Source organism: Natator depressus, chromosome 2 (genome assembly GCF_965152275.1).
Source record: "Natator depressus isolate rNatDep1 chromosome 2, rNatDep2.hap1, whole genome shotgun sequence".
In the NCBI taxonomy this organism is placed as follows: Eukaryota; Metazoa; Chordata; order Testudines; family Cheloniidae; genus Natator; species Natator depressus.
In genome coordinates this window covers 72,579,024-72,603,044 of record NC_134235.1, presented here as the reverse complement: position 1 = coordinate 72,603,044, position 24,021 = coordinate 72,579,024, and the positions used below count along the sequence as shown (strand labels likewise).

General features: G+C 40.9%; 1 protein-coding gene across 2 annotated transcripts in view; it reads left to right on the top strand.

The window, feature by feature from the left end:
- MAPRE2 (microtubule associated protein RP/EB family member 2) overlaps window positions 1-24,021 on the top strand; it is a 155,492-nt gene that overhangs the window by 105,609 nt on the left and 25,862 nt on the right. For both annotated transcript variants that reach the window (XM_074944415.1, XM_074944414.1), the window contains 2 exons: window positions 9,507-9,652; window positions 13,587-13,800. In XM_074944415.1, coding sequence (XP_074800516.1) covers window positions 9,507-9,652; window positions 13,587-13,800 — 360 coding nt within the window. The remainder of the gene's footprint in view (window positions 1-9,506; window positions 9,653-13,586; window positions 13,801-24,021) is intronic.

The following is a 24,021-nucleotide window of genomic DNA, read 5'->3' as shown; positions in this document are numbered from 1 at the left end:
AATTTGGAGTGGGCAAATCTACTGTTGGGGCTGCTGTGATGCAAGTAGCCCACGCAATCAAAGATCTGCTGATATCAAGGGTAGTGACCCTGGGAAATGTGCAGGTCATAGTGGATGGCAATGCTGCAGTGGGATTCCCTAACTGTGGTGGGGCCATAGACGGAACCCATATCCCTATCTTGGCACCGGAGCACCAAGCCGCCGAGTACATAAACCGCAAGGGGTACTTTTCAATAGTGCTGCAAGCTCTGGTGGATCACAAGGGACGTTTCACCAACATCAACGTGGGATGGCCGGGAAAGGTACATGACGCTCGCATCTTCAGGAGCTCTGGTCTGTTTCAAAAGCTGCAAGAAGGGACTTTATTCCCAGACCAGAAAATAACTGTTGGGGACGTTGAAATGCCTATATGTATCCTTGGGGACCCAGCCTACCCCTTAATGCCATGGCTCATGAAGCCGTACACAGGCAGCCTGGACAGTAGTCAGGAGCTGTTCAACTAGAGGCTGAGCAAGTGCAGAATGGTGGTAGAATGTGCATTTGGACATTTAAAGGCGCGCTGGCGCAGTTTACTGACTCGCTTAGGCCTCAGCGAAACCAATATTCCCACTGTTATTACTGCTTGCTGTGTGCTCCACAATATCTGTGAGAGTAAGGGGGAGACGTTTATGGCGGGGTGGGAGGTTGAGGCAAATCGCCTGGCTGCTGGTTACCTGCAGCCAGACACCAGGGTGATTAGAAGAGCACAGGAGGGCGCGGTACGCATCAGTGAAGCTTTGAAAACCAGTTTCATGACTGGCCAGGCTACGGTGTGAAAGTTCTGTTTGTTTCTCCTTGATGAAACCCCCCGCCCCTTGGTTCACTCTACTTCCCTGTAAGCTAACCACCCTTCCCTCCTCCCTTCGAACACCGCTTGCAGAGGCAATAAAGTCATTGTTGCTTCACATTCATGCATTCTTTATTCATTCATCACACAAATAGGGGGATGACTACCAAGGTAGCCCAGGAGGGGTGGTGGAGGAGGGAAGGAAAATGCCACACAGCACTTTAAAAGTTTACAACTTTAAAATTTATTGAATGACAGCCTTCTTTTTTTTGGGCAATCCTCTGTGGCGGAGTGGCTGGTTGGCCAGAGGCCCCCCCACCGCGTTCTTGGGCGTCTGGGTGTGGAGGCTATGGAACTTGGGGAGGAGAGTGGTTGGTTACACAGGGGCTGTAGTGGCAGTCTGTGCTCCTGCTGCCTTTGCTGCAGCTCAACCATACACTGGAGCATACTGGTTTGATCCTCCAGCAGCCTCAGCATTGAATCCTGCCTCCTCTCATCACGCTGCCGCCACATTTGAGCTTCAGCCCTGTCTTCAGCCCGCCACTTACTCTCTTCAGCCCGCCACCTCTCCTCCCAGTCATTTTGTGCTTTCCTGCACTCTGACATTATTTGCCTCCATGCATTCGTCTGTGCTCTGTCAGTGTGGGAGGACAGCATGAGCTCAGAGAACATTTCATCACGAGTGCGTTTTTTTTCTTTCTAATCTTCACTAGCCTCTGGGAAGGAGAAGATCCTGTGATCATTGAAACACATGCAGCTGGTGGAGGAAAAAAAAAGGGACAGCGGTATTTAAAAAGACACATTTTATAAAACAGTGGCTACACTCTTTCAGGGTAAACCTTGCTGTTAACATTACATACATAGCACATGTGCTTTTGTTACAAGGTCGCATTTTGCCTCCCCCCACCGCATGGCTACCCCCTCAACCCTCCCCCCTCCCCGTGGCTAACAGCGGGGAACATTTCTGTTCAGCCACAGGCAAACAGCCCAGCAGGAATGGGCTCCTCTGAGTGTCCCCTGAAGAAAAGCACCCTATTTCAACCAGGTGACCATGGATTATATCTCACTCTCCTGAGGATAACACAGAGAGATAAAGAACGGATGTTGTTTGAATGCCAGCAAACATACACTGCAATGCTTTGTTGTACAATGATTCCCGAATACGTGTTACTGGCCTGGAGTGGTAAAGTGTCCTACCATGGAGGACGCAATAAGTCTGCCCTCCCCAGAAACCTTTTGCAAAGGCTTTGGGAGTACATCCAGGAGAGCCGCGAATGCCAGGGCAAAGTAATCCTTTCACATGCTTGCTTTTAAACCATGTATAGTATTTTAAAAGGTACACTCACCGGAGGTCCCTTCTCCGCCTGCTGGGTCCAGGAGGCAGCCTTGGGTGGATTCGGGGGGTACTGGCTCCAGGTCCAGGGTGAGAAACAGTTCCTGGCTGTCGGGAAAACCGGTTTCTCCGCTTGCTTGCTGTGAGCTATCTACAACCTCATCATCATCATCTTCTTCTTCGTCCCCAAAACCTGCTTCCGTGTTGCCTCCATCTCCATTGCAGGAGTCAAACAACACGGCTGGGGTAGTGGTGGCTGAACCCCCTAAAATGGCTTGCAGCTCATCATAGAAGCGGCATGTTTGGGGCTCTGACCCGGAGTGGCCGTTCGCCTCTCTGGTTTTCTGGTAGGCTTGCCTCAGCTCCTTTAAATTTCACGCGGCACTGCTTCGGGTCCCTGTTATGGCCTCTGTCCTTCCTGCCCTGGGAGATTTTGACAAAGGTTTTGGCATTTCGAGAACTGGAACGGAGTTCTGATAGCATGGATTCCTCTCCCCATACAGCGATCAGATCCCATACCTCCCATTCAGTCCATGCTGGAGCTCTTTTGCGATTCTGGGACTCCATCATGGTCACCTCTGCTGATGAGCTCTGCATGGTCACCTGTAGCTTGCCACGCTGGCCAAACAGGAAATGAGATTCAAAAGTTCGCGGTTCTTTTCCTGTCTACCTGGCCAGTGCATCTGAGTTGAGAGTGCTGTCCAGAGCGGTCACAATGGAGCACTCCGGGATAGCTCCCGGAGGCCAATACCATTGAATTGTGTCCCCAGTACCCCAAATTCGACCCGGCAAGGCCGATTTAAGCGCTAATCCACTTGTCAGGGGTGGAGTAAGGAAATCGATTTTAAGAGCCCTTTAAGTCGAAATAAAGGGTTTCATCGTGTGGACGGGTGCAGGTTTACATCGATTTAACGCTGCTAAATTCGACCTAAAGTCCTAGTGTAGACCAGGGCTAAGAAAAGAGTTGCAAAACTGTCTTGTTTTCATTAACAAGTGATTGCATCACTACCCAAACTTACCTCTTTTTAAGACTATCCAGAAAGCGCCATGATCTCCAATGCATCACCAGCTATCTGACCCGATCATCAAAAATGTCTCGGTCCATTAAAAAAGAAATTTCTTCAGGTACACAGTCTCATTAATAAAACCAATATTCTTTGCTTAACTAACACATGACACTCAAATTTAGACTTATTCCTATATTCCATTATCTTTTTGGGCCTACTTTGTCTTTGAAATATCCTTTGCCTTTATCATAAACATAATTATTACAACCACATGTCGTTTTCGGTTTCAGGACAGTGATGTATTACAAGGATTTCATGCCCAGCGGATATCCCACTCTCAAGGATTTTGTGAGAATCTGTCAGAGTAGTGTTGTCAGGTGGAGGAATTTCTGGCTGTCATGTCAGTACTCTAGTCAGCAGAGTCCCAGGCCCTGTTTAACCCCTGTAATCCTCTAAGGCTGGAAACTTGAAGAGGGAGATGCAACAGTATTGGGAGGACAGAACCACTGGGATAGTCAAGAACTGGCAGGGGTTCCATGGATGGAGGTGAGCTAGTATTGTAAGGATATTGGGCCATTAAGAGATGGGCAGAACCTGTTAATATGTAACATGAGGTAAGGGGTCTCTCAGTGGGGAGAGGAGTTGACCTGGCTTCTGCTGCAGAGGATGAAAAATGACAGGAAGTGTTTGGCTTATATCAAAGACATTTTGTATAAAAATAATTAGATTGTTTTTATCAATAGAACTATCTTCTCCACATGTGTAAACGTAATAAAAAAAATACTATTGTATAATTGTGCAGTAGTCAGGACTGATTTCCACTTCCAGCTGGAATTCTTTAGAGAAGCAAACCGAGAGCTGCATAAATTTTTGAGCAGTAAAGTTGCAAGGTGCCATTTCATTTAGGAAACTAATGAGCAACTTTGTAAATTCCTTTCTGGATATGGTTCTCATTTTGAACCATTTCTCCACTGTTCTTGCTCCTTTAGCAATCAGTCTCTCAATGTTTCCATTGTGAACTCTGGATTTATATTGACTATTTAATAATTGCACCAAGGCTCCCATTCAGTGCTTAGGTACCATGGTGATAATGCTTCTCTCTCTAATGCAGCTAGGCTGTATGTGAATCATATTAAACTATAGCAGCTCATGTCCAGTTGTGTTAGTGAAAGTGAGTGATATATTCATTGTCCCTTTGAAATGCCACAAATCCCAGGACACGAGACTCTGGGCCATATTAAAGATCAGAAGGCTCCAGCCTCCAGATGTTGAGCAGAAAAAGTGCAGATTGTTTCTCAGGAGAAAAAAAAGGGCAAGAGGGGACCTGAATGCATTGTGCTGAAGACAAAGAAAACTTAAATTATCAAGAAAATAAATGTATGCAACTTCGAAAACATTACTAAGAACTACCATTTACTACAATTTGAACTGTAGTTCTGATTTTAAAGAAATGTGCAATCAACAGCAAATGTCAGCCTTAATATTGCATTTACTGAAACATTTTAATTAAAATTTAATCATTTGACACTTTTACAATCAACAGTTTCTTCTTCCATGCCTTTATTCTGCCATAGAGACCAGTTCCTTCCCCTACTACGGTTGTAGTCATCCTACTTAGCATTGTGGGTGTAGTCTTGTCATTTACATTTGAGGCATGCCGTGTAGTAATCTCTATGCAGGAAACCAAGAAAAAGCCGTCAGCTAAAGGGCTGGCTGGCAGAGCAACTCAGCACACACTTCCACACCCAAGTTATGAAGACTTAGTGATATTCAGCTTTTAGATTTTAATCGCAATGGAATTTTCTCTCTTGGAGGGAAGGAAAATACTATTCATAAGCCTCCCATGGGCCAGAAGCAGTAATATTTTGGCATGTTAGCCTGATTCAGGACTACAGAAACCATCAATTGTAATGTCACTGTATGGGGAACTAGTTATTTTCTTCTAAATATAAATACTTAAAACAAATCAACTTCAAATGTCTTTCTGCTAGCTGTATACAACAACAGAAGAAGGCAATACTGGTGTGTATAAAAAACAGTTGCTATGCCACTTAATTTTAAAATGGGTGTAGAATTTCTACATTTCTACTAATGGGTCAAAAGTAGTGTCTAATCAGCACAACTGATTAGACATTCATGTCTAATCAGCACAACCATGCTGGCAAATACTTTCTGTAATCTAGCCTCAGAATTTTAAAGAAGTCAATGACCGGATCAATATGCCAGAACAACAACTAATATAAGATTTACATAAAAATTCAGAATTAATTTTAATAATGGTTAAAAACCCTTTCTCATTCTGTTCCAGCATTGGTGCATCTACAAAATTCAATAACCTCTCTATTGCTATACTGCTGATTATAATTTCATTTAAAAAAAGTGGAGTGCCTGGTAATATTTTTCAAAAAATCAGATGTGGAGGGGAATATAGTAGGGGTAGATGGAGACAGATTAACCATGAGAGATGATAGTTCTGATGTGGTTGTGGCTGGACAGAGACAGACTAACCATGAGAGACAGTTCTAGTGTGGTTGTTGCTGTACTGTTTCCAACATCCACTTTTATGCTTTGTAAACTAGAGCAGAGAAGGTAAAGTTTTAAAATAAAATAAATGACAAGTGGTAAATCTGCTGTAGAAACCTTGTTCATGTGAATTACACAATAGCTGTAATAGTCTTTTTAAAATACAGTTTCATCATTAGAACTTTCAGCTGCATTAAAGGGACACAGTTAACTTAAACTTGTCAATCTGAGAGTTAATACTTGACTACTTTTATCTGCCCCTGTGTCTCCTGCCACATTTTGTGATTTTTTTTTTTTATTATTTTTTTTAATTTCTCGCCCGTGGCTGTGCCAAAACTCTCCAACAGTGTGCGAAAGTGACTAAACTAACTAGGCACAAAATAATAATCTGTGGTACAACACTGTGCTGGGAAGCAAAGGGACATAGGATGTATCCTTACTTCCTGTATTATCCTGCAAGATAGCAGCATTCACAATGCTCAGGATATGAGCCCTAGCTATGTACGAGATTTCTTCTTGACACTTGTACTGACACATATTTGAGCTCTGACACCACTCTCCTTTCTAGAGTTCCTAACGTACATCAGCTGGTGATTGTGACTTGATGTGAGTTAGTCTCTGACATCAAATTTGGCCCATCCTACTCCACTTTTGTATTCGTTACTGTAATGAAGCTTACTACAGAGGGAGTGTTCTGGCAGCAAACTGTGCTGTTATCGGAGATCACAGTTCAGGTCAGTACTGTAAAGTGGATGTGCTCAGTGTTTCTGGCATTTGGGTATTGCACAGAACCAGAACATCCTATTGGCTGATATGAAATACAAGAAAAACAACTACCAACATCAGAGGGAGAAGAGAACACGGGGAAGCATCATCACAAGGGTTTCAAACCTAGTAAGCCGCTGCCCAGAGGGATGCAAAAGGAATTTGTTACCAGCAGAAACAATAAAAGATGACTTTGCAAACTCATGTATACTTACCAAATGACAACTATAAATAAAATGGTGAGACCCTCAGCACCATGAATATCTTTAACACAAGCGGCTGTGCAGTGAGTGTTCAGGGACTCCTGGCAATTACCTAGGTGTTAGAGTATAAGCTTATATGTGGGGAGAGGGTCGGGAGGGAGAGTTTGGCGCAAACTCCCTTTATACCATGAATCAGTTGCACAATTGACCCCTTAGATTGAACAAAGCAATCACTCTATATCTGACCTGTCAGTCCACATCCTCAAAAGAAACCTGCACAACACTTTCAAAAGACACATCTGGGAGCTTAAATTCATAACTTTGCTAGACACTAAAAATCATGGTTTTTAAAAAAACACTGGACTTAGGCTTTATTTCAACCATCTGTAACCCACTAGTCCCCTCCCCCCCCTTTTTTTTGTCCAATGACTGCAGGGGTTTTAGTGGGCTACTTCACCTTGAATGGTCCCTTAGAATACGTGCTAACTACTTATGCTAAACTGTCTGTTCAATCTAGTATTTAGCTGTGTTGCTCGCCGTACATTTCCCAGACCTGAAGAAGAGCTCTGTGTAGCTCGAAAGCGTGTCTCTCTCACCAGCAGAAATTGGTCCAATAAAAAAATATTACCTCACCCACCTTGTCTCTCTAATATCCTGGGATTGACATGGCTAGGACAACACTGCATACTAAATAAATCCACGTGGTAATAAATAATATAGTATAATCAAGTCAAGCCATCCAATACTATATCGCACTACTCATCTTCCTTTTCAGCGATATTTCACATACTTTCTATTAGTGGGCATTTATTTACTAGTTCCCATGCAATATAAAGGTAAGCTCTGTGCAATTAGTTTGCTTTACGAAGCTTTCTGTATGATGATGCACCTGCATTATCTGAGGTTTTTAACTTGCCACAAGGCTCCTGTTCCACAGGGATTCTTTATTTTATATCCTAAGCATACCAAAGCCATTGCAAGTAGCTAAATAAAAGGTTGCTTTGGAAATTCAAATCCTTCCTATAAACTCCACCCATAAAGTCAGTAAGTGTAAATATACCTCCTAAGAAATGCTGTGCAAAGAGGGTATTAAAAGTGGCAGCAGTTTCAAGCACTGAGTCTAGGCTGTTGTCACAGCCTTGACAATAAATCACATGAAAGCCTCATTTGTAGCTTATGTAACTCGTTTTCCTGTGACTCTAGCTCAAACTCTGTTTTTTTTCTTTTCTGGAAGACAGTCTCTGCCTCCCTTCATATGATGGTTGACTGAGTATAGAGAATTATGGGCCCTCCAGAACATGTTTGAGGCATATTGATAGAAAAGTGTGGTAGAGTTTTTTGCTCTATTGCTATCTGTGGTGTATCTGTCCTTTGGATAAATAGAGGATAATCTCGGATCCAACACACCTGTTACCTTGCAAGACTACTGACAATTGCTAAAACTTTGGTTAAAAAAGAATATTTGTGTGACACTGAGCCAAATTGTCAAAAGCCCGCACCCAAGTTGTGCCTCTTAGACCTGCCCGTACATCAAGTGATTGCACAAAACAGCCCTTTTGATAAATGCTATTTGCACAAAATGTTAAAAAACTTATTCGGCAAATAGTATTTAATGTGCAATTTTCTGACTTGCATACACAGGTAGGTATATAGGTGGTTGAGCTTGTACACATCTGAAAATTGACCTTAAATATGCTAATACGGTGGAATATTCTTCCAGGGTAGAGGACATCACTGTTCCACAAAGAATCTGAGTTGAGTTTTCTCTTCACTGCCCCCGCTTCCATGCCCTAATTTCCCCTCCCCACATTTTTAACACTTGTCACCAAAATGTCATGACATTTTCATGTCTTGATAGTAAAGATCCCCCCTTCCCCAATGATGGTGCTGCTGTGACATAAGGACCTTTTAAGGGAAAGGTCACTTGGTGTAACAAAATGCTACCTATATATTCCTAGTCAGTTCATCTTTTTTTAAAAGTTCCCTGCACATTTGTGTAGTTGCATGTTTTTATCCCCTGTGGCTGGCATCTAAATTTACTGAACCCTCATGCTAAATTTAGTAAACCTGTTGTGTGAAAGAATTAAAACTGGCAGCACTAAGAGGAGCCTAATATCTGAACTCTTTGGACAATAAGATGACTGGGTGTCTCCTTATCCAAATGTTTCCTTTTTGAGCTTTAGAGGTGACAAATTTCAGGATTTTTTGTTGGGGAAGGGGCGGGAGGAGGGGGAGAAATGGCCTTAGATCCCATAATTCTGAAACTTATTTCCCGCCTGTATTCATGTCACTTTGGGTTTTTGCTCTGTCTCATTTTAAGCCTCTACCTGTTGGGGGTACTGAATAGGATTGGCTGCGAACTGAGCAAGCTACCTTATATCTCAATGCCATTGATTTCTTTGGTTCCAGGAAACAAAAATATTTTCCCTTGATCCAACTTTGGGAAGCTGTAGGGGTCTGAAGACACTTATTAGGTGGCTTCCATTTAAACTGACAGCTAGGGAGTTTATTACTTGCTGTACAGGCAGCCCTACCTTGTATAGGGATTCTACTTCAGTACAACACCAGTTGTAAATGGAAGAAAGATTTACTTGCCTCAGTCACGGTCATCCTTTAGATGTTACACAATAGTGCTTGGTGCATCCAGACTGAATGAAAATAATATAGATATTAATAGGCCACTTACACTATTCAACATTGTAGTGGACTGATAGGCATTGGGTACATGGCACTAGAAATGAATTACAGCAGTAGCTAGTCAGCATGGTTACTTTCTTTTCTGACTATAAATGACACTTAGTTATAGCTGGGTGCATCAAGATTAATGTCAATGCATTTTCTTGTTATAGGAGCAGCTTACTGCCAGTTCATGGACATGTTGTTCCCAGGGTGCATTAGCTTGAAGAAAGTAAAATTTCAGGCAAAGCTGGAGCACGAGTACATTCACAATTTCAAACTTCTGCAAGCATCATTTAAAAGAATGAATGTGGATAAGGTAAGTTTTTAATATTTAAATAATTTGTAATGTTTTACAAAACAACTTTCTGTACTGGGTGATGTACAATGGACATTGGGAACCAAAATAAAAAATAACCAGACCTAGTTTTTCAAACTCTAAAACCTGAATTGGAGATCCCAGTTCTGTATTTAGATGCTCTCACTGGCATTTTGACGTCTAAAATGGGTATCTGGTTACAAAGGCAGAAAATGTGGGACCCTTAATACTCAAGGTGAAAAACTGGGCCCATAATAGTTAGTTGTCAATAATTTAAAAATTACCACTCATTAGGTCCCCGAGTTCACGAGAGGGCCTCATGATAAAATGCTGTCCATTGGAAGATCCTTAAAATGAATAAATACTGTGATCCTCAGAAGGTGAGGGGAAAACTTAAGGTCATGTGTGTTGACACCCAGAATTCCCAATAGAGGTAAACAACAAGCATTCTGTATCTATTGTTGTACTGAATACTACTTACTCAAGGTAGGACATGAAGAGTTGTACATTTTTAACTATTGGAAGAACTTCCAAATGATGGAGAATCCACAAGGTTGTTTGGTAAGTCATTAAACCAAGATTAGATATCTTTCTTTAAACAAACAAACAGACTACCTCAACCTCAAGATATGGGCTTGATGCTTCTGTGGCCGAATTGTGAAGGAGTTCCGGAAGTAGATGATCCTACTAGTTCTTCTGGCCTTAAAACATATGAAACTATGCAATCTATCCAGAATTTCCTTTGAACATTACCTATGAACAAATCAAACCATGCCCTGCCTGTCTTAAATGTAGAAAACCTATAAAATATGTAATCAGCATTTTGTCCAAGCAGGTCGACTTTCCTAGCAAAATACACATTGACAAATTAAGCTTTTTTCGATGTTTGTTCTTTGTGTTGTTTAGTCTCTCACCTGTTGTGCATTATTTGTTCTGTAAAGCTAAATATGTCTTTACTTTTCCTTTCCTTGACTTTAATCAGTCATGTTGACCCATCCTCTGTGTTCCCCAGGCTACTTCCCCTTGATACAATCAGGTGTATATTCTGTGTGCAGATAGGATCCTATCACACGTTTTACTCAGACTAAATTTGAAGTGGTATAAAATTAACTGTTTCTCAGCATGAATTTGGCCAGTTTATATAAGCAGTAGCAACATGAGAAACTAAACTGAATAAAAGTGAGTAAGTTTAAAATGCGGTCATGTTTCAGTTCTGTATGTACAAAATATCTATATTTGTAAAGGTTTATCTAAAAAAAGGTTTAATGCCTGCTTTTAACCTCTTTATTCTGAATCTTAAACTGTTTTTAAAAGCACTATATTTTGAATGAATGTTATAGGACTTTTTAATACTAATTCATTATTACCATAATGCTACAGGTGCTTCTGTTTAAAATGGGTTCTTTCAGCAAAGCATTGAAAAGCCTAATAAAGTTGATTGTCATTTCTTTTTTTTTATAGGGAATAACCTCATTGTTTGCCAGTGTGTCATTAAAAATATAAACACAACAGACTGAGAGGATATTGTACAAAATGTGACATGATCTGTGAAGTACAGGCTAGCTTTTAGTTTTTTAAAACACTGTGTCGCCAGTTTAGCCTTGTAATTTCCATTCCCCCTGAGACTCTGGGCACCCCTTTTCCAGTTGAAGATTGGATTCTCTTCTGATCCACTCGACTTTCAGCAATGTGGACTGTTGCTAAGCAAGCCATGGTGGCACTTCCAGCATTCCTACAGTAGTCCTTATCTGCCCACTGAAACTGGGAATGGGAATTGAATCCTGATCTTCCAGAGAGCAGGGCAGAACCCTATCTTATGCTGCAGTATTGGGATTTAATCAGTTTCATTAGATTCTTCATGTTGCTGAAGAATTCACAAGATATTGATACACAAGAAACTTTCTCACAGTCTCCATTATAGCTCATTAAAACTTCATGGGCAATTTCCCAAACTCTTGCATGTAAACAAACCATTCTATATACAGCATGTATGGAAGGGTGGGGGGGGGGGTTGGAATGATCAGGTTAGTACCTCAGTATTAGAATGTGTGTATTTCAAAAATATAGATGAGTTTGAACTCCATTGTGTCTTTTAAATCCACTGCTTCACTACAGAGGCGGTGAGGAGAGTGCCAAGGCATAGCAGTATTGGTTGGTGACACTCTTCTTGCACAGGACACAGGTGGGCAGAATGCTTCTGAGGATTTTGTGGGAGTGCACCAAGGAGCAGCTCCTTTCGCTTTTGGAGACATACAGTATCGTGGGCACCCCACTTTAAGAAAGATGTGAACAAATTGGAGAGAGTGCAGAGGGGAGCACCAAAAAAAAAAGTTCAGAAAACATGACTGATGAGGAAAGGTTGAAAGAATTGGGCATGTTTAGTTTAGAGAAGAGAGGCTGAAGGAGGATGACATAAGTCTTCAAATGTGAAAAAGGTTATTATAAAGAGAATGGTGATCAATTGTATTCATGGCCACTGGGGGTAGAACAAGAAGTAACTGAAAAAATGTCCAGCAAGGGAAATTTAGATTCGTTATTAGGGAGAACTTTTTAACTGTAAGTATAGTTAAGAACTGGAATAGGTTATCAAGGGAGGCTGTGGAATCCTCATCACTGGAGATTTTTAAGAACAGGTTAGAGAAACACCTGCCAAAGATGGTTTAGGTATACTTAATCCTGCCTCAGGACAGGGAGAGCAATTAGATGATACCTTGAGGTCTCTTCCAGCCCTAAACTTCTATGATTCCGTGAGCCTTTTGCAGACACACCCAACACTAACGGTGCTTACATAGGTTTGTCTAATGAGAACACTTGAGATTCTGTTTCCCCACCGTGCATACACAGGGCAGTGTGAAAGAGGATTTTTTGTGTTCTGACAGCTCCTTGCACACCTACTCAGGGCAAGCCAGAATCTGACTCTGCTTTTTGAAGAAATTGTTCAGTTTTAGGACATACATCTGATTGCATGAAAATCTTGGACAGAATCCCAGTTACTTGTTGTTAAAGATGGCAGTAGTTTCAGACTGGCTACATGCAGCCCAGTTGTCACTCAAACCTAAAAGGAGCATAGCTGAGGAAGAACAGTAATGGTAGAGGTCTGCACAGGCCTAATTTTAAAGCCCATCCCAAACTTGAGTAGCTCATGGCTGCCCAAATCCAACCAGAGAGTCAAGTTGTTTTCAGACCTGACCCAACCCAAATCTGACACTCCTCCCCCCCCTTCCCAATCTGTGTCAACACTGCTGCCATTTCATCCTTGAGGTTTGGCCTGGTGGGGGGCTTCCCACACCCTGTGCCCACAATCCATCTCCATCTGCCTCCTGCTTGTGGGGTCGTCACAGCAGTGTCTGCATGTACCAGTGCAGCCAGCTGCCCCCGTCTCACTGCGCTGTGTGTGCTACAGCATAATAGATGTTACAGTTCCTCAGCACGCTCGCTCCATGGTGCGCACAGCACAGCACGACCATGGCCAGCAGGAGCAGGGCACTCAGCAGGCTCCGCCGCCTTGCCTCACCGACCTCATGGGCAGGAGGAGATTATGAGAGACTACCCGAGTCAAGCCCAAATGTGTTGGGTTGTTTTCAGACCCGAGCTGAACCCAGCACTTGTAGATGGGGTCCCATGGAGTTTGGGTCAGGTTGCAAGACTCTGTACTATGGTATCATAATACTGGTACTTTTACCTTTTAGAAGAACATGCACTATTGAGAGGTTAACTTAACGTTGTTCATGGAAAGGTACTGCTAGAAAATGAGTATTTAAAAGGGCTTTATATATAGCTACACACAAAGCTGAGAAGACCGTAACCATATAACTCTAAATCCAGAGTGATGCAGGAGACACCACACTGGTAGTTAAATTGTTAGATAATTTGAGAAATATGTATGTACTGGCAATGCAGTGTTACTGGAACCGTTTACTATTGTATTTTACAGGTGATTCCAGTGGAGAAATTGGTGAGAGGGCGCTTCCAAGACAACTTAGATTTTATCCAATGGTTTAAGAAGTTCTTTGATGCCAACTATGATGGTAAAGAGTATGATCCTGTCGTGGCTCGACAAGGCCAAGATGCTCTTCCCCCACCAGATCCCGGTGAACAGATCTTTAACTTACCAAAAAAGTCCCATCATGCAAACTCCCCCACTGCAGGTATTGTAAATCTTGGAGATTTCCATTCTCATTTTACAGATAATGGTATAGTAATGTCTTAATCTGCTGTCAATAGCTTATATAAATATGGGGTCAAATTAGAAATGGTGTTTCAACAGCCACCACGCTCTTTGTGTTTGCATTTTGCGCTATCTGGGGCTCACCATCCTAGATTGCATAAATGGACTTTTTGTGGGCAGTCATTTTGTTGGTCTGTTTTGACTTGCCATATCATTACTGAAGATTTCGCGGTCTGGAAGATAAATCCCATGACTCCAGTGTACCTAATTTTGGAGACACAGCCAATTGACTGTTTTGCTTCTGAGCCTAGGTGAAATAAACTACTCAAGAATGTAACAAATAGTTTCTCCCACCTCCCCCCCACACACCCTCATCTTCACAGGAAATTGCAGGCATAGTCCGGTTTTCTGGTGACTGGAACACTTCCAGATCCTAAGTGCTCGCCCAAAAGCAGAAAATAGATTGATTTGTATTTTTAAATGTGCTGATCATTCAGACACAGTAATCTTCTAAGTGGGCCCCGTACAGTAATGTCCTATGTCTTCAAAGGCATCATTGATTTTTTTTTATTATTATTATTACTTGGCATGTATTGGAAATGGGAAAAAGCATCAAAGATCCATTTCACAGTTGTTCCTACACTATCCATAGAGAGTGTGGGTCACAAAACAGATACTTTTTTATCACTTTGACTAAACCAGGGAACAAGAGAGCAGCAGAAACATCTTAAAAATAACCCTAAACATGTAGTGCAATCTCGTTGTTTTAATCTGTTTTTCATAGTTTTGGGGTGAGAGTAAGTCCTTTCCCAGCCTGCTCTCAAATAAAATCCACACGCTGTTTAGAGTCAAATACTCACCCTTTCCTGGAGTTTACCTTCAACATTTACATTAACAATAACATAAAGTTCAACTCAAAACTCCACCCCAAGCATGGCTGCTTCTACAGTTCCTTCCTCAGTCCACACCTTAGATCCAAGAGCTGGAATGTGCTGCTCCCTACTCTCCCTTATATCCGTGTGGGGTTGAACCACCTACCTCCATGAATTAGCAACAGTCACTTAACCCACTTTCCCAGCAAGGTCAACATCTGCTAGCGCAGTGGGGTGTTTCAGGCAAACACTGCCAGCTTCTTATGCTGGGTTTGTAACACATCTGCGTTTTGGTTTTGTACCTCCTATATTTTTAACCTTTTGTTCTGAATTTCTGAGGAGCTGGTGCCTTTTGTGTACTTAGGGATGGCCATAGGTGTGTTGTCACATAGGGTGGGACATGGTTTTGATGCCCCTGAATGGCTAAACAAAAAAAAAACCACCCTTATTAGGTGCGCACACACCCCACATCATTCCCGGTGATGGTTTGGCACCCAGGGCAAGAAACCTGATAGCCAACCCTGAGTGTACTTCCCTGAGTGGTAGTTCCCTACCCCCCTTCAAAAAAGGAAAATTGCTAAGTTCTATTGCTAATTCAAAGTGAATGGTTTTAAAAATACTTCTTATTAATAAGTGTAAGCTTAATGTGGATGGCAAAACAGACCATCTGCAGAGGGAATTCGTGAGTGTTGCTAATACCTGGAAGATTCTGAGGGAATGGAATAGCTTTCAGTATTTGAACTGGGCAAGAGAGGTGTGGGTGGTAATGCCATATCCTCAGTCTTCAGGCTGCTGCTACTTTGAAGAAGAAAATGAAAAGCGACACTGGAGGAAACACTGAGACACATAAGACATTTCTCCAGTTCAAGCGTTGTGCGGGACAAATAAGAGGTCTTCTGACAATTTCTAGACACTCGGGAAGTACATTGATTTCCTTTCCATTGATTTAAATATAGTCCAGAATTACAGTGTTTATCTGTAAAGGTCTTTTGATATTTTTTTCTACCAGATGCTAAATGGAGAATTTTTGTGTATTTAAAACATTTGTTGTCCATTATATCTAGAACAAGATTCTATGTTTAGTCAAAAGTGTTGGTAGCTCATTGGAGAGTAGGTTTAACCCATTGAGTAACGTGTATTTTAGTTTCACCAATATGTCATGTGTTAAGTCATGTAAATTGCACTGTCTAAAGGAATAAGGTCTCTTATTGGATGAGAATACTAACACTTCCCAATATAGTCCCAAGAGGAATATATCCTATATGTATATATTAGGGCTGTCAAGTGGTTAAAAAAATTAATCACGATTAATCGTGCAGTTAAAAAAAAAATCATGATTAATTGTGCAATTAATCGAACTGTTAATAATAGAATACCATTTATTTCAATATTTTTGGATGTTTTCTACATTTTTAAATATATTGATTTCAATTATAACACAGAATACAAAGTGTACAATGCTCATTTTATATCTATTTTTGATTACAAATATTTGCACTGTAAAAAAACAAATGAAACCTAGCATAGGCAGTGCATAATGGAGACTGTGGGAGGCTAAGTCTCCCCAAACCTCGCACCGTAGTGGTGGGGAGTGGAGACAGTGGAAGATTTGGGGCCCCCTGAAAAATTTCCCTCTATCACAGCCCCAGGGCTGGAGGAGCTCTCACTCTGGAGCTGCAGTGGGGGCACAGGCCTTTTCCGATCTTGGGGCGGTGCGGGGGGGAGTTGGTGGGGGGCCTGGCCTCACAGGGAAAGAGGCAGAGTGGGGATGGAATGGGGGCAGGCCCATGGATGAATGGAATGGGGTGGGGCTGCAGTGGAAGGGGGGAGGGGCTCCGGGCTCTGCTCTTCAGCCAGGGAAGAGAGCTCTGCGGTAGTCCCAGCAGAGCTCTCAGCCCTTCCCCCCACCCCCCTCAAACTCCTTTGGCGAAGGCCACTGGGGCGGGGGGCTGAGAGCAGTGAGTGGAGGCAGGCCCTCGGCCGGAAGAGGTGGGCAGGGGACTAGCCTCCCCAAGGGGAAGCGTCACCCACCACCCATGAAACCTAGGATGAGAAACTTAATTGCAGATACTAGGGCCTGGCAAAGAAACTGCAAGAGCTCCTAGGCCCCTTTCTTATGCTCTCCTGAAGTATTGACAGGTTTCAGAGTAACAGCCGTGTTAGTCTGTATTCGCAAAAAGAAAAGGAGTACTTGTGGCACCTTAGAGACTAACCAATTTATTTGAGCATGAGCTTTCGTGAGCTACAGCTCACTTCATCGGATGCATACTGTGTCTTCTGCAGTTTCCACAGTATGCATCCGATGAAGTGAGCTGTAGCTCACGAAAGCTCATGCTCAAATAAATTGGTTAGTCTCTAAGGTGCCACAAGTATTCCTTTTCTTTCTCCTGAAGTAGGTAGGCAGCGGAGTGATCACTTGGATTATGTCAGTGCAGGGACTGCCCTGAGGATGTAGTTGTGTGAATGGATATTAATTGCATGTGCCTATAAAGAGAGCTGCATTCTGTCCACTGCAATCAAATCATTTTGTGGGATTTTCAGATGCAGTCAGCATTGGTCTAACTTTGTTCCTGTTGAAGTCAGTGGTAAAACTCCCATTTACTTACGTGGGGGCACAGTTAGGTCAATGCTGCATTCTTTTGAAAACTTTACCTTTAATGCTCTTTGCATGCCTGGTGCATTGTATTAAGCCGCTTTTAAAAGCGATGAGAAATAAAGCAGATGCCTTTTTGACTATTAACATTAGTTTGCTCGCAAAATGCTAAATTATACGATGAGTATTCTCCCACTCTTCTACAGGACTAAAACTGCTCCAAATGTGTGTGAAAACTTCATTGGTCAGATTTTCAAAAATGCTCTCAAATTGTTCTGTAATATCTGCACTTGTATGATTATCTGCTTGCAAATGAAGATAACCATTGTACATGCAAAAACATTGATTTTTATAGTATATCAAATGTTTGGCATTTCACAAAAATGCTAATTAGACTCTCTGAGGTATGAGTGTGCAGGTAAGCACATACAAAAACTTCTGTGGATACAGTTTATAAGGTCCCTTCTGAAAGTTTGGATGATGCTGGTTCAGGGTGGGTCCTGAGGATGCAGGTCTGTGTGTGAATGCTGACATATAGTGCTTAGTGTGTCAAGAACAGGATAGATGTGGGGATATTAAAACTTATTTTTAAAAATTTTTAAAAGTATATGTTTCCTTTTAATTCTGGTTAATATCCTTCATAAATTAGTCAAATAATTCCAAGAAACCTGAGTAATATATTTAGTAGGGCTGTCAATTAATCGCAGTTAACTCACGCAATTAACTAAAAACAATCACGATTTTAAAAAATTAATCGTGATTAATTGCAGTTTTAATCGCACTGTTAAACAGTAGAATACCAATTGAAATTTATTAAATATTTTGGATCTTTTTCTACATTTTCATATAGTATTCTGTGTTGTAATTGAAATCAAAGTGAATATTGTTTATTACAAATATTTGCACTGTAAAAATGATAAAAGAAATAGTATTTTTCAAATCACCTCATACAAGTACAGTAGTAGTGCAATCTCTTTGTTGTGAAAGTGCAACTTACAAATGTAGATTTTGTTGTTGTTGTTACATAACTTCTCTCAAAAACAAAACTATGTAAAACTTCAGAGCTTACAAGTCCACTCAAACCTACTTCTTGTTCAGCCAATCAGTAGTAAGACGAACAAGTTTGTTTACATTTACGGGAGATAATGTTGCCTACTTCTTCTTATTTATAATGTCACCAGAAAGTGAGAACAGACATTCGCATGGCACTTTTGTAGCCGGCATTGCAAGGTATTTACATGCCAGATATGCTAAACATTCGTATACCCCTTCATGCTTCAGCCCCCATTCCAGAGGACATGGTTCCATACTGATGACGTTTGTTAAAAAAATGTGTTAATTAATTTGTGACTGAACTCCTTGGAGGGAGAATTATATGTCCCATGTTCTATTTTACCTGCATTCTGCCACATATTTCATGTTATAGCAGTCTCGAATGATGACTCAGCACATGTTATTCATTTTAAGGACACTTTCGCTGCAGATTTGAGAAAACGCAAAGAAGGTACCAATATGAGATTTCTAAAGATAGCTACAGCACTCGAGCGAAGGTTTAAGAATCTGAAGTCCCTTCCAAAATCAGAGAGGGATGAGGTGTGGAGCATGCTGTCGGAAGTCTTAAAAGAACAACGCTCCGATGCAGAAACTACCGAACCACCAAAAAAGAAAATCAATCTTCTTTTGGTGGCATCTGACTCAGATAATGAAAATGAACATGCATCGGTCCGCACTGCTTTGGATTGTTATCGAGCAGAACCCATCATCAGCATGGCTGGATGTCCCCTGGAGTGGTGGTTGAAGCATGAAGGGACATACGAATCTTTAGCGCATCTGGCACGTAAATATCTTGCGACGCTGCCTACAACAGTGCCATGAGAATGCTTGTTCTCACTTTCAGGTGACGTAACCGAGAAGTGGGCAGCGTTATCTCCTGCAAATGTAAACAAACTTGTTTGTCTGAGCGATTGACTGAACAAGAAGTCAGACTGAGTGGACTTGCAGGCTCTAAAATTTTACATTGTTTTATTTTTGAACGCAGTTTTTTTGTACGTAATTCTACTTTTGTAAGTTCAACTTTCATGATAGAGATTGCACTACAGTACTTCTATTAGATGAATTGAAAAATACTATTTCTTTTGTTTTTATACAGTGCAAATACTTGTAATCAAAAATAAATATAAAGTGAGCACTGTAATTGCTTGACAGCCCTAATATTTAGCCACCAATAAATCTATATAGATAGATTGAAATATTATCTTTATCTACCTAGTTGGCAGAGACACTAATATTGATTTGCTCCACAAAATAACATTTTCTGTTTAATCAGACACTTATCATGTAAATCTTTTAATTATTGTTCCTAACTAGTTAATATTTTTCCTAACATTTTGTTCTGTTTTTTCAGAAGTACAAAAAGATTTAGCTGTGAATCTCCCACTAACAAAATTAAACTGCTAAATCCTTAAAGGCTGCTTTGAAAATTTACCCCTAAAAGGTAGTTGTAACAAGCTAAAATTATTTTCAGTGTGCCTTAATCTGATGCCAAACTCTCAGAACCAGATGGAGTTTGGCATCTGTTTACCATTTCTGTAAATAGATGTTTATCATATCTGTGCAAATGCTACATTTGGTCCCCAACTTGCATTTAGCAGCCTACGTTTGGTTTGGTTTGTTTGTAAAAAAATTAAGAGCAAGGAGAAATATAAAAAGAAATATTAACTTTGTTTCAAAAATGAGTGTTCCAAGGAGGTTTCTCTGACATCTTCGAAGAGCAGTCACTCTTAAAAGTCAGGGCAGGTCAAGGATAATGCAGCTTGGAAATTGCAGCATAAATAGTTCCCTGGGACTAATCTTCTGTGCCACCCTCATGTTGCCTTCATTCCTTGGGGAGGCAGAGCCAATTTGTCAAGAGCTGATATATAGTATGAACTATGGATGGAATTTGATAATTGTACCTTTCAGACTACCTGAAGTGGTAGTACTCTGGAATAAGGAGCCAGCCCCACTTCACCACATACTATTCCCACTGTACAAGGGGAATACACATGCATGTTTTCATAAGGATCGGTACCAACAGTATATATTCCATTACAGGCTTCCCGCCAGCACCACAGGTTCCTCACATATAGTGCCATCTGCCAGCTCAATATTGCTCAGGTCCTTTAACCTCTTATAACCTGTTTTTTCCCTTATGCTGTAGTAAACAGTCAACAGATGTAGGCTCAAAGTTGTTGTGAGGGATTAAAATACAACTTTTTTTTTGTTTTGTGCCAATTTTAATTCTGCCTGTAGAAAGTAGTCTGATCAGGTTGTTGGGATTTCAGCTCAGCAAGCTTATGTAAGCATTCCCAAGTGTAAATCACACCTCAACAGGCCACCATATTTTCAGGGTGGGGAGCATCAAAAATTTGTGGACAAAAGACAACTTATTAAGTAAACAATTTTATTAGGTTAAAATTCCAGAAGATTCTTCAGTCTGAAGGATGTTTTGCCTTTTGCTTTGAAGTATCCTGTGAGAATTGGATGGCTAAAGCAGTGCCTGGAAAATACTGGAGGGTCACATGATGGCTAAAAATAAGCACATCTATGACAGGGAAAATAACCAGGGCAGAATTAACTGTTTGTCCATGAATGTTTACAGAGAATGAAACAGCCATCTGAGGCGTCTTGTGCAAGGAGAACTGGTGTTCTTTATAATGCATTATGGAAAGAGAAATATGTGAGATTTGTTTGCATAGGTTATGGCATCAGACATGCTAGGTGTGCTGTAAATTTAATTTTTCAATAAAAATATTTTTTCGTTTTTAATTCTTAGTGTACTAAAACTTAAATTTAGCTGTTAGTGACACGTTGACAAGCATGGAGACTTGAAATAGCAGGAATTACTCAAAGAATTAATTTCTGCCATCTTTTCTCTCTCCTCTTTCCTTCCCCATCAAACCCTGTTGCCACCCTTCCTGTAGGTCAGACACAACTATACAATCACATCTGTTTTCATTTCAAAATATAGTTCTTTGACCCTTTCTCATGTTGTATTGTTGCAGAAGATGTAGAATGCTATGGAGGCATAGTCTGTACAGGAGATGCTGAGAGGGCATATTCAGAAGTTTTTGTTTGTTTTTACTTTAAAAACTTGGTGTTTGGAGTTCAGGAAAGGAGTTGGAATACCATTGGATGAAATGTTCCTTTCACAGAATCGATACAGTACTGACAGTGCAGGCTTTCCTGTTCCACCTTGATACGTAGGAACCAGCTGTAAGAATGAGAAGGTAGTTTAGTTTCCATTTGTATTAAAAGAGGGCCAGCAAGGTTGCTCCAAGGTGACATGGACTACTGTTCTAGAAACTGGACTGAAAACCTAGAAAAATATGGCACTATCAAGATGCTATAAATTATAAACTGTACCTTTAACATTGGTCTTTCTCGCGTCTCTTACTCTTTTCTAATCTCCAGTATGTCACTGTAGTTCTAGTTGAGAAAATTTGTTAATCAATTGTCTTTCCCTCCGGGCAGTTTTTTTTTTTTTCAGACCTCCCTTTAGTGATGCACATTGCTATATTCTGGATATATAAACAAAAACAAAAAAAAATCCCACAGATGTCGTTTACAAGACATAATGGCCAATTTAAAATGGCTCCTTCTGCTGCTACAAAGTGGTTGAACACATTTTACATAAACCATCGGGTGGTAATTAAGGCGAGTTGAAAAATTTTCCATCAAAACTCTTTTCTGGTGGAAAATTGGATTTTCAGTTAAACAATTTTTTCATGACATTCAAAAATGTCAAATTTTCCTTGAAAAATCTAAACTAGAAAAGCTTATGGTTTATGATTGAATTTTTGGTTTTAGGATCAAAAGTCAAAATTTTCCACAGGGCAATAATCCATTTTCCAGCCAGCTCTAGTGGTAATATCTTTCTAAATGGCTTTCCCAGTCATTTTCAAATTGTGGTCTACAGAGCCTCTTCCATCACAAGGAGGAAGTATGTATAATTGAACTCCATCAGCCATACCCCATCCCAGAAATCTTTAACTGTGCATCTACTGGCTCACAAGTAGAGATTCCAGCATGTAGTCCTGTTAGGTTGCTGGAGTCTGTTTACAAAGACTTTCTTTGTCAGCTGTATGGCAAACACAGTCAGTGTGGGGTTATCAAATTCAGCAGGCAAACTCAAACTGCAAAGAGGCCAAGAGCAGTGAGCATTGAAGGCAAGGTGAAGAGATTTGTTACTAATGTAAAGTCCTACACCCATGGAGAGGAAATAAATAGCACCGCTGGTGTCAAGCAGCTGAACCTATTGCATTAAAGCAAGTTTATTTGAACGTGTCTCTATAATAGTGTCCTAATACTTAATGTAACTGAGTGATCCAGCCACCACATGGAATGGAAGGTGCGGATTAGGGTTGGGAGAAAAAGTTCTCTAAAGCCTTCCTGTCTTAAGTTCTGAACAATTGTGAAAGTTTGAGAACCACATCTATATCCCATTACTGATCTGACTTTCACATGATCCAGAGGAGAAAAGATCCTTAGTCTCTGCTAAGTTACTGGAGTGTACAACCATGATAGTTCAGCATATTACTTATGTTAAGATTTACTACTTTGAACTGTAACATTTGTTTTAGACCAGCTGCCTCCATTTTTTCCTTCTACTTTGAATGCTCAGTTAAAGATTTTACTGGAAACAATATTTTTTTCCAACAAATCCCTCCGTGATGCCTTGTAATTTACATTCCTGATGGATTCAACTGCTTCAACAACAGCAAAAAAACTGCCTGAAGTGGCAAGCAGAGCATATGTGCTCTTTGATTAATATCTAATGAAAGGAGTTGAAACTGCATTGCAAACACATATATGGGGTTTAATGTTTATTATGTTAGGTTCTAATTATACACATGCTGAAGTGGTTAATTATATATAGCTCTAGGTTTCTTACATGGTGTTCTATAATATAGAACAGAAGTGAGTTATTCAGAGAAATGGCCAACATTCAAGAGTGTCATGCTGAGTCTCCTTTATGATACACTTTTAGGCAGAGTGGTCACACTTTGCCCAGCTAAAGTGGCAGCTTGCTGCGAGCATAGGAGCATACCTAATTTTGTCTAATATTAAGCAAATTGCAGCCACCCTTTTTTAATGCTAAGGTGGAAATCAGACTGTCAATCCACATAGATAGTGCTCCAATTTGATCTAAGAGCTCTCCAGTGGACTATGTCTAGCGCAAAGGCTGCACTTTGGCCAACCTATATAAAGGTTTCCAGATCTGAGAATAGCAGCGTGCACTAAAATGCTGTGCTGTAACTTTCCCTTGTGGAGGCTGTGGAAGTGAATGATTCATGCCCACAGCATCCACATGGGAGAGAGACAGCACAACGCTTCGATGCACACTGCTATTCATACCCCTTCAGGCCAAACTGTGAGGCAGTGTAGATGTATCTTGAGTTATGCAAGCTCATTTCCTTTCTGTATGGGGCAGATTTAAGAAACAAAATTTAAGATTTTAGCAATAGCTAAGAAGTTTGGTCTGAGGATGTCAGTGGGTGGAAAAGGGGCCCTAAACAATGCAGTAGGATTACAGTTCTTCTGAAGACTGAGGATTAGATTTTTGTCTTGGGTCACAAATGAAATGAGTTAAGTCTCTGATCCCATTCAGCAGGGGAGGGTGTCATCCCTCCAGCAAACCTGTCACACAGTTGAGCAGGCTCCTGCATGTCCACTGAGCTGTGAGGGGAAACATGCA